This window comes from Brassica oleracea, chromosome C2 (genome assembly GCF_000695525.1).
Source record: "Brassica oleracea var. oleracea cultivar TO1000 chromosome C2, BOL, whole genome shotgun sequence".
Classification (NCBI taxonomy): Eukaryota; Viridiplantae; Streptophyta; class Magnoliopsida; order Brassicales; family Brassicaceae; genus Brassica; species Brassica oleracea.
In genome coordinates this window covers 972359-984794 of record NC_027749.1, presented here as the reverse complement: position 1 = coordinate 984794, position 12436 = coordinate 972359, and the positions used below count along the sequence as shown (strand labels likewise).

General features: G+C 36.9%; 2 protein-coding genes across 2 annotated transcripts; both read left to right on the top strand.

Annotated features, from left to right (window-relative positions):
- Window positions 1-45: 45 nt before the first annotated feature.
- On the top strand, window positions 46-1294 carry LOC106325649 (copper transport protein ATX1-like). Its single transcript, XM_013763715.1, has 3 exons — window positions 46-142; window positions 634-709; window positions 930-1294. Exons 1-3 carry the CDS (start codon window positions 134-136, stop codon window positions 1076-1078), a joined length of 234 nt encoding a protein of 77 aa, XP_013619169.1. The 5' UTR covers window positions 46-133; the 3' UTR covers window positions 1079-1294.
- A 163-nt stretch (window positions 1295-1457) lies between these two features.
- On the top strand, window positions 1458-3939 carry LOC106325648. Its single transcript, XM_013763714.1, has 4 exons — window positions 1458-2410; window positions 2507-3322; window positions 3399-3498; window positions 3696-3939. Exons 1-4 carry the CDS (start codon window positions 1889-1891, stop codon window positions 3935-3937), a joined length of 1680 nt encoding a protein of 559 aa, XP_013619168.1. The 5' UTR covers window positions 1458-1888; the 3' UTR covers window positions 3938-3939.
- The last annotated feature ends 8497 nt before the right edge of the window (window positions 3940-12436 follow it).

Here is a 12436-nt window from a genome sequence, read left to right as displayed (position 1 = left end):
TAAGTAAGAATATATATTCGTTGAATTTGTCAAAGTTTGCGTCCTTTTTTTTAAACGAAAAAAGCTCCATAAAAAGCATTTATCCGCTGTGATTGAAACTTTTTACGTCAGGAAGGAGAAGAGAGAAGAGATAATGTCTCAGGTACTTGAATCAGACTTTGTTTGGCTCCCTTTTGATTTTTTGAGCTATGGTTTGATTCGATTTTCCCAATCTTATGCACTGTATTCTGGTTTCTGATCATGTCTGAATCATTACGGCATCCTTCCTTGTAACATAGATCTGTAGTAGTTAGATCTATTGTCAAACATTGGTTTCACTTGCTTAGTTGGTGATGGCAAGGAAGGGGGATCATATAAGATGCAGATAGTCGTCAATCGATGTACATGGTAGTTGAAAAATGCTAGATCTGTTTTTAGTCTGGAACAGTTTGATTAGCAGTGTGTTTCATAGTTTCTTGTCCTGTCCATTTAATATAAAAACTGAAAATGGGGTTTGTTTCTCTTTTGTTTAATGGGACAGTGTTTCAACTTGATTAGGACATATGGGTGTTTTAAAGCAATTAATGGGACAGTTTTGATTAAGCTTTTCACATAGTTTTAACTTAAATCATTTTCCTCTGTTATCCGAGTTAGACTGTGGTTCTAAAGGTGGCAATGCCATGTGAGGGATGCGTTGGAGCTGTGAAAAGAGTCCTAGGCAAAATGCAAGGTTTGTTCTCTGCTCTACTAGTTTAGTTTACAATATTATGTTATAACCTCTCTGGTTTTTTCTCCCTTTCTCTCTGGTTGTTCATATTATGCTTTTGTCATCCATCGACTGTATGAATGGTTTTGCTAAACGTAACTAAAAGATTGCAAGATTTGTGTGATGCGGTTCCATGTTTTGATTTGGTAACAATACACACAAACGAACGTTGTTGGTTTGTTAGGTGTGGAGTCATTTGATGTGGATCTCAAAGAGCAGAAGGTGACAGTGAAAGGCAACGTGGAGCCAGAAGCTGTTCTGCAGACAGTCTCAAAGACTGGAAAGAAAACCAGTTTCTGGGGAGCCGACGAGGCTGAAACCGCCAAGGCCTGAAAATGGAAGAAGCCAATAAAGCATCTCTGTTTTTAGCAGAGATTCATTAATATACAAAAAAAGTTATGTAATGGAAACTCAATAAATATGAAATCTCTGAAGGAGCCTTATGTTTTTCAAGTAATCATCATCTCATGTCTAAGCTATCTTGTTGTCTTAATCTTCGTGTGTGTTTTTGCTCGCAGTAATGAAATCCAACACGTTTAGTTACACACTTGTTGAAGGAATATAGTTTTACTAGTGCTTCTTCTTCTTCTTTAATGTGTTAAAACTAGATTCATTCAAGATGCAGACAACTTTCGCTTTAAGCTTAAGAGGGTAGTTTCGTCATTTTCCGTTACTGCCTTTTGAAATTCTCGACACCTTCTCTCTCTTTAATATTCGCGTAACCCAAAGAAAAAAAAATCGCATTGGACACATCGAACCGTCGATTATATCATCCAACGGCCAAAACTAATCAACACTAAAGATCTCATTTTTTCCCCCTTTCTTTCTTGATTGTTGTTTCCGATCATAAACCCTAAAAGTTCCCTCTCTTCTCGTCAAATCGAGAAATTGGCGAAACGACCATCTTACGCCTTCTTCACCATGTGATCAGATCTCAATCAAAATTTCTCAATTTCTCTCCCATTTTCAGAGATCTAAGTTTGATCCAAAGAATCGAATTGGTAAAGAATCTACCCCCATCTCCCTTCAATTACCCGTTTCGATTTCCTCAAAAAGGAGAGATCTTTTCGGATTAAAGTTCACAGATCAGTGGTGGGCATAGATCAAAAGGAAGAGTCTTTAAGTGAAACGGTGTCGTACGAGATGGGAATGAGACGAACCACCAGAGTCTTCGGCGTCGCTAAACCCCCAGACGGAGCAGCCCGCGTCCTCCGCTCTGGTCGCAGAATCTCTCACAGCGTCGACGAGCCTAAGGCGAAGCGATCCAAAGGGAACAAAACCTCCAAAGGTGAAGACTTTACTGCCAACAAGCGGAGGAAAGTGAGTAATGAAGCTGTTGATAAGAGGTTTGGGATTGTATATAATAGTAAAAGGAAGACTCTTTCTAACCAATCTAGTGGTAGTAGTAGTAATAGACCAGTGAAAAAACCACTTCAAAGCCTCAAGTTTTATACCAGGCGAAGGAGAAGAAGACTACTCTGTGTTGTTGTTCCTGTGATTACTCTTAGAGTAGTTTGGTCTTGTAAGGATTTCTGGTTGTCTACTGTTTTCGGTTTGGTAATGAGCTACTTGAGGAGGGGACAACAGCTTAGTGCTTTAGCTTCTTTCTTCCTGTCTCAACCTGTTAACGACGTGTTTGCAGATCATGGCGTGCGGTTTCTTGCGGTAAGGGGCTGCTTCTCTACTTACTAAGATGCTGGTTCTGTACTACACTGTGTTTATGATATGAAGTGTGGATGGATCTCTCTGATTTTTTTTCAGGAGCCTCCTCTTAGCTCGAGAGGTGTCTGCAGGTTCTTTGGGGGCGTGAATCGTCTTCCTCTCTTGTCAGTTGATTTTTCTGCTGTTCCTGGATGTTTCTTGGATTTGCATTTGACTCTAGTTCTCAGAGTTGCACCACGGTCCTTTGCTTTCGTGGAGAGATGTCTGTATTTGATGAACAATCCTGTTGAAGAGTGTGATTCGGAGTCTGAGTTAGTTCTATCTCCACCTTGTAGTCCGAGGAACAGTGGGTTACATCCGTTAACTGTAGGGAATGATGCTCAGTGTAGAAGCAGTTTAGGTTTTGATAATATCCAGAGGGGGAGAAGAAGCTCTTTAAGAAAGAGACGAGGTGGAAGAAACATTTCGCAAAGTGTACACAAGTACAATGTTGTGACGCAGCAGAATGTGAAAGTCATTCCTATACCTGGCGTAAGAGAAGTGTGTGGGTATGCGGATGATGATTCTCCCTTGTTTTCTATGCCGGTTCAGTATATCTCTGTGAAAGAAGATGAGTTTTCAAGGGCCATGGGTCGAAGCAGTGCGATTTACGAGATGGATTCTGATGATGAAGAGTGGCTGAGGAAGCAGAATGTGGAAGTTTTTGGTGAAGAAGAATATGAAGAAGTTCTTGAGCGAGATGCTTTTGAGTTGATGATTGATGGGTTTGAGAAGCGGTGTTTCCATAGCCTTGGGGATGATCTAGTGGATGAGAAAGCAGCCGTTGTTGCTAGGCAAGAGGTGGTTGAGGCAGTGCATGATTACTGGTTGAGGAAAAGGAAGAAGCGAAAGGCACCACTCCTTAGAGTTTTCCAGGTAACTAACAGTCATGTGTACTAGTTGGGATCAATGTTGTTTGTTACAAAAACTGATGTTTTGTTAATATAAACAGGGTCGTCATCAAGCGAAGAAAACTCCACGACCTTCCAAAACTGTGTTTCGTAAGAGAAGATCCTTCAAAAGGCATGGAAAGGGCAAGCAGCTAAATCTTGGTATGTTCTTTGTACATTAGTGTTGTGATGTATTTGTTAAGAGTTAGATGGAATAGTCTTGGGGAAGAACACTTAAGTAGAGTAGATTATCCACAGAGTTCCTGTTTTGTAATTGTTAGATTTGGTGGTAGAGAAAGTTGTTGCACTCTTATCAAGGAAGAGTTTTAGATATTGATGAAGCTGAATAACGTGGACAGTGGCTCTAAAGATGGCTGAACAAGAAGCTTGGGAGGAACAAGAGGCTTTTCGTAGAGTGGAAGAAGCCAAGGCCTACGCTGATGCAACCATGGAGATTGCCATTGCTAGTAGAAGTAGAGCGCAAGTTCTTGGAGAGAATGCAGATTTGGCTGTTTACAAAGCCACGATGGCTCTTAAGATTGCAGAAGCCAAGAAAGCAGCTGAACCGATCGAGTTGGCCAGAAACCTATTCTTGAACTGATAGATATTAGCAAAGATAGAAGAAAAAAAATACAAGCTTGTAAAGAGATTTGGGGATTTTGGGGGCATTTTTTTTTGCAAAGAGGGATGATGATATGAGAGTATGGTCTCTGTATAGCCTTTTTGTTAATGTGTATAGTTTTTCTACGGTGATATTGTAAATAGCCAAATAGGGTTTAGATTTTTCTTAGGTTTTTTGTTTTTGTGTGTTGGTACCTCACTTACCTTAACATGATCCATCCTCACTTTGTTTTTTCTTTTTTTCTTCAGACTATTATAGTTTTGAAGAAATGAGAAAAAGAAAAAGTATAGATGTTTGGCAATGATCAATCCTACGTCTTTTGTAGCCATGTGGTGTTTTCTGTCATTAATAGACTTATATCAATTTTGTGGTTAGTAATATAACTAAAACTACTAATCACATCCCCTATATATTAAAAAAGAAACATTATAACATTTTTTTGTAACTACGTGTCATCATCACAATCATTCTTAGAATCTTTAAAAAAACATGTCAGTTCATCCATCAAAATATATGATAAGTTTTTTAATTAAACTAATCATAAATTGATTATTAATGTTTTTCATTGTTTCCTTAATTAAAAATAACGGAACTACCAAATGTGGTTAAAGTATATATGACAATTAATGATTTTGAATGATAAAGATTTGATGAAAATTAGTCGATTCTCTATCATTTTTTAAATTTTAACATATTAAAATAAATTAAACAACCACATTAATATAGTAAAAATTTAGATTTTTCTGTATATGTTATATTTTGAAATTTTAAAAACGGATATAAATGACTAAAGTTGTCAAAAATCTCACATTGAATTTTTCATGGTTTAAATTTTTTTGTTATAACAAGATATAAATGATTACAAAATTATATAATAAGAAGTCTAATTTAATAAATATTAATATTTTTTAATATAAATTATGTACCATATAACATATGTATTTTAATTTCGAAAGTTGCTTTGATTTTTCGTTTGATAAAAAATTTGAACAAATATTGACAACTTAATATTTAGTTTTAAAACTTTTCATAATGTTTTTAAAATTATAAATGACTAAAACTATTAAACATCCCACAAAAAAAATTGTTATCGGTGATTCAAAATTTTTGTTACAGAAAAAACAAATGATCAAAAAATAATATGAGTATAAAATATTATTTAACAGATATCAATATTAAAAATGTACTATATATCTACGTTAATATCATTAAAACTTAATTTTATATCATATAAAATAGAAAAAGTGTTTGTTTGAATTAATAAAATTTATTTATGTGTTTGCATCAATTTAATCATATACGCAATATTTACTGAGTTTTAAATTATCAATATATATGTATTATTTAATAATATGTAAAAGAACATGTAATACAATATATGTAAAAGAACATGTAATATGTAAAATTAATTTATATAATATTTATTCCGCGCAAGGCGCGAGCCTTAACCTAGCGTATATTTATTTAGTTTAGTTAAATAAAACGTGTAAGTTTAGTCTAGGTTTATAAATGCTGAATTTACAACCAAATTGATTGCAGTTTCTTCGGTTTACTTAATTTACAGTTTCGGTTAACATAGTTTTTCGTAAAAAAATGGAAACAATTAAACTCAACAAGAAAATTACTCTACAAATAAGGAAAGTTTAGGCAGACTTGGTTTGCAAGTAATCGAAGGAGTAGGAAAACAATTAGTTTAACCATATCAATCTCTACTCAGGGGAGTATTAGCAAGATACTCGTATCACTCATTTACCTTAAACGACATGATGTAAATGTAGTCGTATATTCTGTGATTTGCAGTGTTTTCCAAGCAATTGTATAATCCCTAGATTGTGGGGATTGCTTGATCATTACGATGTGTATATAAGGGACGTAGCTCCCACAAGTAAAAAAAAAAAAAAAAAAAAATGGCTAGCATGACTGCAACTGTAGCCGCCGACGCAACTTCATTGGTGTCTCCGTATTACCTCCATCCGTCAGACAACACGGGGCAGGTCTTGACACCAATCCTGTTGAATGGATCAAACTACGAAAGGTGGGCGAAGCTAATGCTGAACTCGCTTCGTGCGAAACGGAAGATTGGGTTCGTTGATGGAACCTTGAAGCGACCGTCTGACAACTCTGATGAAGCAGAGAAGTGGGACATGGTCAACTCCATGATAATAGGCTGGATATACAGCAGTATTGAATCGAAGCTACGTCCATCGATTTCTCTTGTTGACAGTGCAAAGGCAATGTGGGGAAGCCTTCAAAGGCGTTTCTCGGTGAGCGATGATACTCGTATACATCAGCTTCATGCTGAGATTGCAGCGTGTAAGCAGAATGGAGATTCGGTCGAGGTGTATTTTGGGAGAATCAAGATCTTATGGGATGATCTAGCAGATCTAGACAAAGGATTTCAGTGTTGTTGCAAGAGTGCTGACTGTGCATCAATGCTGAAGTATGAGAAGAGCCGAGAGAAGATTCATGTTCATCAGTTCCTTATGGGACTAGACACAACACGGTTCGGTACGGCTCGGTCTAATCTACTTAGTAGACAGATGGATCTGAACCTGGAAACCGTGTACTCTCAAGTCATTCAGGAGGAACGTCATCTCTCCGTAATGAGAAGCAATGAAGAAAAGATTCCCGTTGTTGGACTCTCAGGGATGACAGTGCATCCTCAAGCTGCTGCAGCTCGTTTCACAAAACCGCAAGTCACATGTACTCATTGCGGAAAGACGGGACATGATTCAACCTCGTGCTTCCAAGTGATCGGATTTCCTGAATGGTGGTCCGACAAGTCAAAACCAACGGGTGGAAGAGGAAATGGTCGTGGTCGTGGAGTGGATCAGAACCGAGGACGTGGCGGAAGAGGCTCTGGATTTCGAGCACATAATGTTCTCGTCAGTGAAAGCTCTGGAGGTGGCGAATCCCAAACCTCTGGAATACCCAACTTCACTCAAGATCAGTGGGCCTCTCTCGCAAATCTCTTGAACAATCAAAAGCAAAATGCTTCTGAGAAGCTCTCTGGTAAACAGGGATGTAGTTTTTCATGAAAATATATTTCCCTTTGCACTGAAGAAACAGACTGATAGCACTGATCCAGAGCCTCATAACGAGCTACATCCTGCCATATTTGATGAGGAAGACTCACTTGGGGAGGCATCGACAGGGGGAGCTCAAGAGCTGACTCCCGAACCAGCAGCTACTGAAAGCGATGCCCTACCAGTAGAAGAAACAGCTTCCTCTAATTCAGATTCAGTGCCACCTACAGAGGACCTTGGTCGTGGGAAAAGATCAAAAACTCAGTCTGTTCTCTTACAACCATATAAAGTATATGCTGCGCTTGCTGGAGAAGCGCCTGATCAGGATCATGTACCCAAGAGTAGCGAGACAACACTTTCAGGTGCATGCACATATCCTCTAACCGATTATGTATCTGGTCATCGTCTTTCTCCTGCTCAACAGGCTTACTCAGCAGCAATCACATCAGAGACAGAGCCGCGGTCTTTCAAAGAAGCTTTCAAGAAAAGAGTTTGGAGAGAGGCAGTGAAAGGTGAGGTAGGTGCACTTGAAGACACAAATACTTGGACTGTGATGACACTTCCCGCAGGAAAACATGCTATTGGGTGTCAATGGGTGTTTAAAATCAAGTTCAACGCCGATGGGACTATTGAGAGATACAAAGCTCGCCTGGTAGTACTTGGAAATCGTCAACAAGAAGGTATTGACTATAAAGAAACATTTGCCCCAGTAGTTAAGATGACAACAATACGTATATTACTTGGTGTTGCTGCGGCTAAGGGTTGGGAACTCTACCAAATGGACGTTCATAATGCCTTTCTTCACGGCGACTTAGAAGAAGAGATTTATATGCAGTTACCTCCTGGTTTTAAGTCTACAGTACCGAACCAAGTTTGTAAGTTGAACAAATCTCTTTATGGATTACGACAAGCCCCACGGTGCTGGTTCTCAAAATTGTCTACGGCACTTACTGGTTTTGGATTTCAGCAGAATAAGGCTGATTATTCATTGTTCACATTGGTTCAAGGCTCCTCGATAATCTATGTTTTGGTTTATGTGGACGACTTGATAATTGGTGGTAATGACTCTGCTCTCATCTCACGATTTAAAGACCATCTCCATCGATGTTTTCATATGAAAGATTTAGGAGTGTTAAAGTATTTTTTGGGTATTGAAGTCGCAAGAGCAAACGAAGGCATCTACTTGTCTCAGCGAAAGTATGCATTAGATATAGTCAGTGAATGTGGTTTGCTTGGTGCGAAGCCAGCTGATACACCAATTGAACAGAATCACAATCTGGCTCGGGCGGATGGTCCATATTTCTCTGATCCTGCAAAATATCGAAGGTTGGTAGGACGACTTGTTTATCTCGCTGTGACTCGTCCTGAACTCAGCTATGGTGTTCATATCCTAGCACAGTTTCTTCAATCTCCAAGACAGAAGCACTGGGATGCAGCCACTAGACTAGTGCGATACTTGAAAGGCTCACCGGGTCAAGGAATATTGTTAAGTTCTAGGAATGATTTAAAGCTTTCTGTATATTGTGATTCAGACTGGGCGGCATGTCCGCTTACAAGACGATCCCTTTCGGGGTACATTGTTATGCTGGGTAATTCTCTGATTTCTTGGAAAACAAAGAAACAGAAGACAGTGTCTCGATCATCGGCAGAGGCGGAATATCGGTCCATGGCTCTTGCGTTTTGTGAACTTATATGGACAAAGGCGGTACTTGAAAGCCTTGGTGTTGCACAATCCTCGCCAATGTCACTGTTCTGCGACAACAAAGCAGCCCTTCACATTGCCGCAAACCCGGTCTTTCATGAACGAACTAAACATATTGAAGCTGATTGTCACTTTGTTAGAGATGGAGTCCAAGATGGTACAATTGTCACGCAGCATGTCAAGACTACTGAACAACTTGCAGACTTGCTTACCAAAGCCCTTGGATCTCGACAGTTCAGATATCTACTTTGCAAGATGGGTGTTCAAGACCTTCACGCGCCATCTTGAGGGGGAGTATTAGCAAGATACTCGTATCACTCATTTACCTTAAACGACATGATGTAAATGTAGTCGTATATTCTGTGATTTGCAGTGTTTCCCAAGCAATTGTATAATCCCTAGATTGTGGGGATTGCTTGATCATTACGATGTGTATATAAGGGACGTAGCTCCCACAAGTAATGCATCATCGATTCATTCACTTTGGCAGGGAGCATTCTAAACTCCTTTTCCCACTACATTTCAAATTGTAAAATTTGAAACCTCTTTGTAAGAAATTATGTGTAAGTGGTTGTTGTGTTTTTGTCATGATAAAGAAGTTCAACGAGGATTCATTTGACATATTTGTTAATCTCATTTTTCTACTTTAAAGTTAATCCACATGACTTAAGCCGAGCTGATATATAACTTATATCATGTAACGTAAAAAGTGGATGTAATCCAGTTCTTTCAAATGAACTGGGAATGCATGTTACTCTTTCTTGTCGTTTTGTATCTAAATATAAAGTTTGTGTTGATAACTTGGTATAATGGAAATGGAAATAAAAATAAAATGATAAAAATAATTGACTAAATAAACAGCATTAACACCAGATGAGTTCTTGAATTAGCAAGATCCGTAAACTCGGTTGTTTGTAGATCAACGTAGACATTTGACTACGTTCTCCGCTGTTTTTGTGAGAGCATTTAAACGATTTACAGGCACAAATCCTACTTCTTCATCCTTATTGTTGGAGCATGATTCATCAAGTTTTCACGACCACCGGTGTCGGTAGGTTTATCCCAACCATGATTATTATAGCAGAGATACACTCGAGACATTGTTATTGGCTTCATAAACTCAGAACAATTTAAAATCAGAAAACAATTCACCTTTGACACAAAAATTTATAACCGCATACATTAACCAGATTTTGCCACTATAGAACTAAAGAATGACAAAACTAATTACCTTTGATTACTAATATTCATGAATAATCTGAGGAAAAAAAAATTAGTGAGCAAATGTTGTGCATTTTTCATATGATGTATAATAAGATCTTAGGGATAGAATCATGGTTTTGGTATATCGACATTACATGAAAGAAAAATGGATTTAATCAAAACATAAGATTATCAATTATTTATTAACTATTTCCTCGAGGATATGTTTTTGAAACTACACCAAACTATGTTATTATATTGAAGGGTAATAAACACCCAACTACTGCAAGCAGTGCCGGAGCAAGAAATATTTTTGACTGAGATCATAATATATAAATTTAATATGTATATATTATTATTACAGAAATATACTTTTTTTTTACAAAATCAAAAGGACATATAAAAATTTATACATAAATTAGTGGGGTCAAATACTATATTTTATCTAAATATTACATTAATTTTCAAGAAAATACATCAAATTTTTTTTCTCCAATTTTAGTGGGTCACCTGACCCCACACTCCCCTCTCTGCCTCCGCCCCCGCCCCTGACTGCAAGCACACAAATTTATTGAAGGTAATAAACACACAGCCACTGCAAATAGAAAGTTATCTTTGCCTATAAATATCTATTTCATCTTATTCAGAACCACATAAAGAAAACACACAAAATCTATTTCTTTCTCCTGCAATTGATTGGGATACGAAGCAAGGTGGGATACCGGATACGCCAATAGATACACATACAATATTGCGGGAAGTGCATTTGTAGCAGGTATGAATTTTTTTTTTCCTAATTTTTGTAAAGGATTAGGTAATAATATTTCTATAAGTTAGGATATCTGCTTTAGCGTGATACACCTATCTCCGATTCTCATAAGAACAATTAAAACAAATGCTTTAGGACTCATTCTTTGAGAACAATTAAAACAAATGCTTTAGGACTCACGCTATGAGATTATAGTTCTCATAATCCTTTACTAATGAGATTATAATTTCCAAATTGTTTAGTTGTTCTTATCAGATTATGATTTGCACAAGGGATCTTTCTGTAAATTTGTTTTAATTGTTCTTATGAGATTATAGTTCTTGTGTACACCTATCTTCGATTATCTGTCTACTGCTTTAGCGTGAGTCTCTATTATGTCTGTGATTTACAGAGTCAAATATAATGTTTTCGAAAAAAAACAATTTCTTCAAAGAAGGATTCCAGCTCCAAGGGATCTACCTCTAACCATAGTCTCATTGTGGTCAATACTGTGTGGGACTACGATAATTCGAAGCTACCTCCTTACCTCTACCAGATTACTAGCCTTAGAAATTTCATCGAGATGTCATTGAAGAGAATAAACCCAAGATTTCAATTAGGTGAATTAGTTGTAACTGGCTCCAAAAACCATTACTTTCCTCCCGATATCGAATACTGCCGACTCAATTATTGCCTTCGTAAACTTAGAAAAATTTAAAATAAAAAACAATTCACCTTTGACACAAAAAAATTATAACCGCATACATTAACCAGATGTTGCCACTATAGAACTAAAGAATGACAAAACTAATTACCTTCGATTACGAATATTCATGAATAATTCTAGGAAAAAAAATAGTGAACAAATATTGTGCATTTTTAATGTGATGTATAAGTCTTAGGGATAGAATCATGGTTTTGGTATATCGACATTAAATGAAAGAAGAATGGATTTAATCAAAACATAAGATTATCAATTATTTATTAACTATTTCATGGAGGATATCTTTTTGAAACTACACCAAACTATGTTATTATATTGAAGGGTAATAAACACCCAACTATTGTAAGCACAAAAATTTATTGAAGATAATAAACACACAACCACTGCAAATATAAAGTTATCTTTGCATATAAATATATATTTCATCTTATTCAGAACCACATAAAGAAAAACACAAAAATTTGTTTCCTTCTCCTGCAACTGATTGGGATACGAAGCAAGGTGGGATACCGGATATGCCAATAGATACACGTACAATATTGCGGGAAGTGCATTTGCAGCATGTATGAATTTTTTTCCTAATTTTTGTAAAGGATTAGGTGATAATAATTCTAAAATTTAGGATATCTGCTTTAGTGTGATACACCTATCTCCGATTCTCATAAGAACAATTAAAACAAATGCTTTAGGACTCATTCTTTGAGAACAATTAAAAAAAATGCTTTAGGACTCACGCTATGAGATTATAGTTCTCATAATCCATTACTAATGAGATTATAATTTCCAAATTGTTTAATTGTTCTTATTAGATTATGATTTGCACAAGGGCCCTTTCTGTAAATTTGTTTTAATTGTTCTTATGAGATTATAGTTCTCGTGTACACCTATCTCCGATTCTCTGTCTCCTGTTTTAGCAGGAGTCTCTATTATGTATGTGATTTACAGAGTCAAATATAATGTTTTCGAAAAAAAACAACTTTTTTGAAGAAGGGTTCCAGCTCCAAGGGATCTACCTCTGACCATAGTCCAATTGTGGTCAATACTGTGTGGGACTACGATAATGCGAAGCTACCTC

What these genes read in the sequence shown, in the direction of transcription:
- LOC106325648 (XM_013763714.1), top strand. Translation starts at nt 1,889, where the DNA reads ATGGGAATGAGACGAACCACCAGAGTCTTCGGCGTCGCTAAACCCCCA. An exon ending in CACTCCTTAGAGTTTTCCAG is followed by an intron (nt 3,323 to 3,398) that starts GTAACTAACAGT and finishes TAATATAAACAG; the next exon opens with GGTCGTCATCAAGCGAAGAA. An exon ending in GGGCAAGCAGCTAAATCTTG is followed by an intron (nt 3,499 to 3,695) that starts GTATGTTCTTTG and finishes TAACGTGGACAG; the next exon opens with TGGCTCTAAAGATGGCTGAA.
- LOC106325649 (XM_013763715.1), top strand. An exon ending in AGTCCTAGGCAAAATGCAAG is followed by an intron (nt 710 to 929) that starts GTTTGTTCTCTG and finishes TTGGTTTGTTAG; the next exon opens with GTGTGGAGTCATTTGATGTG.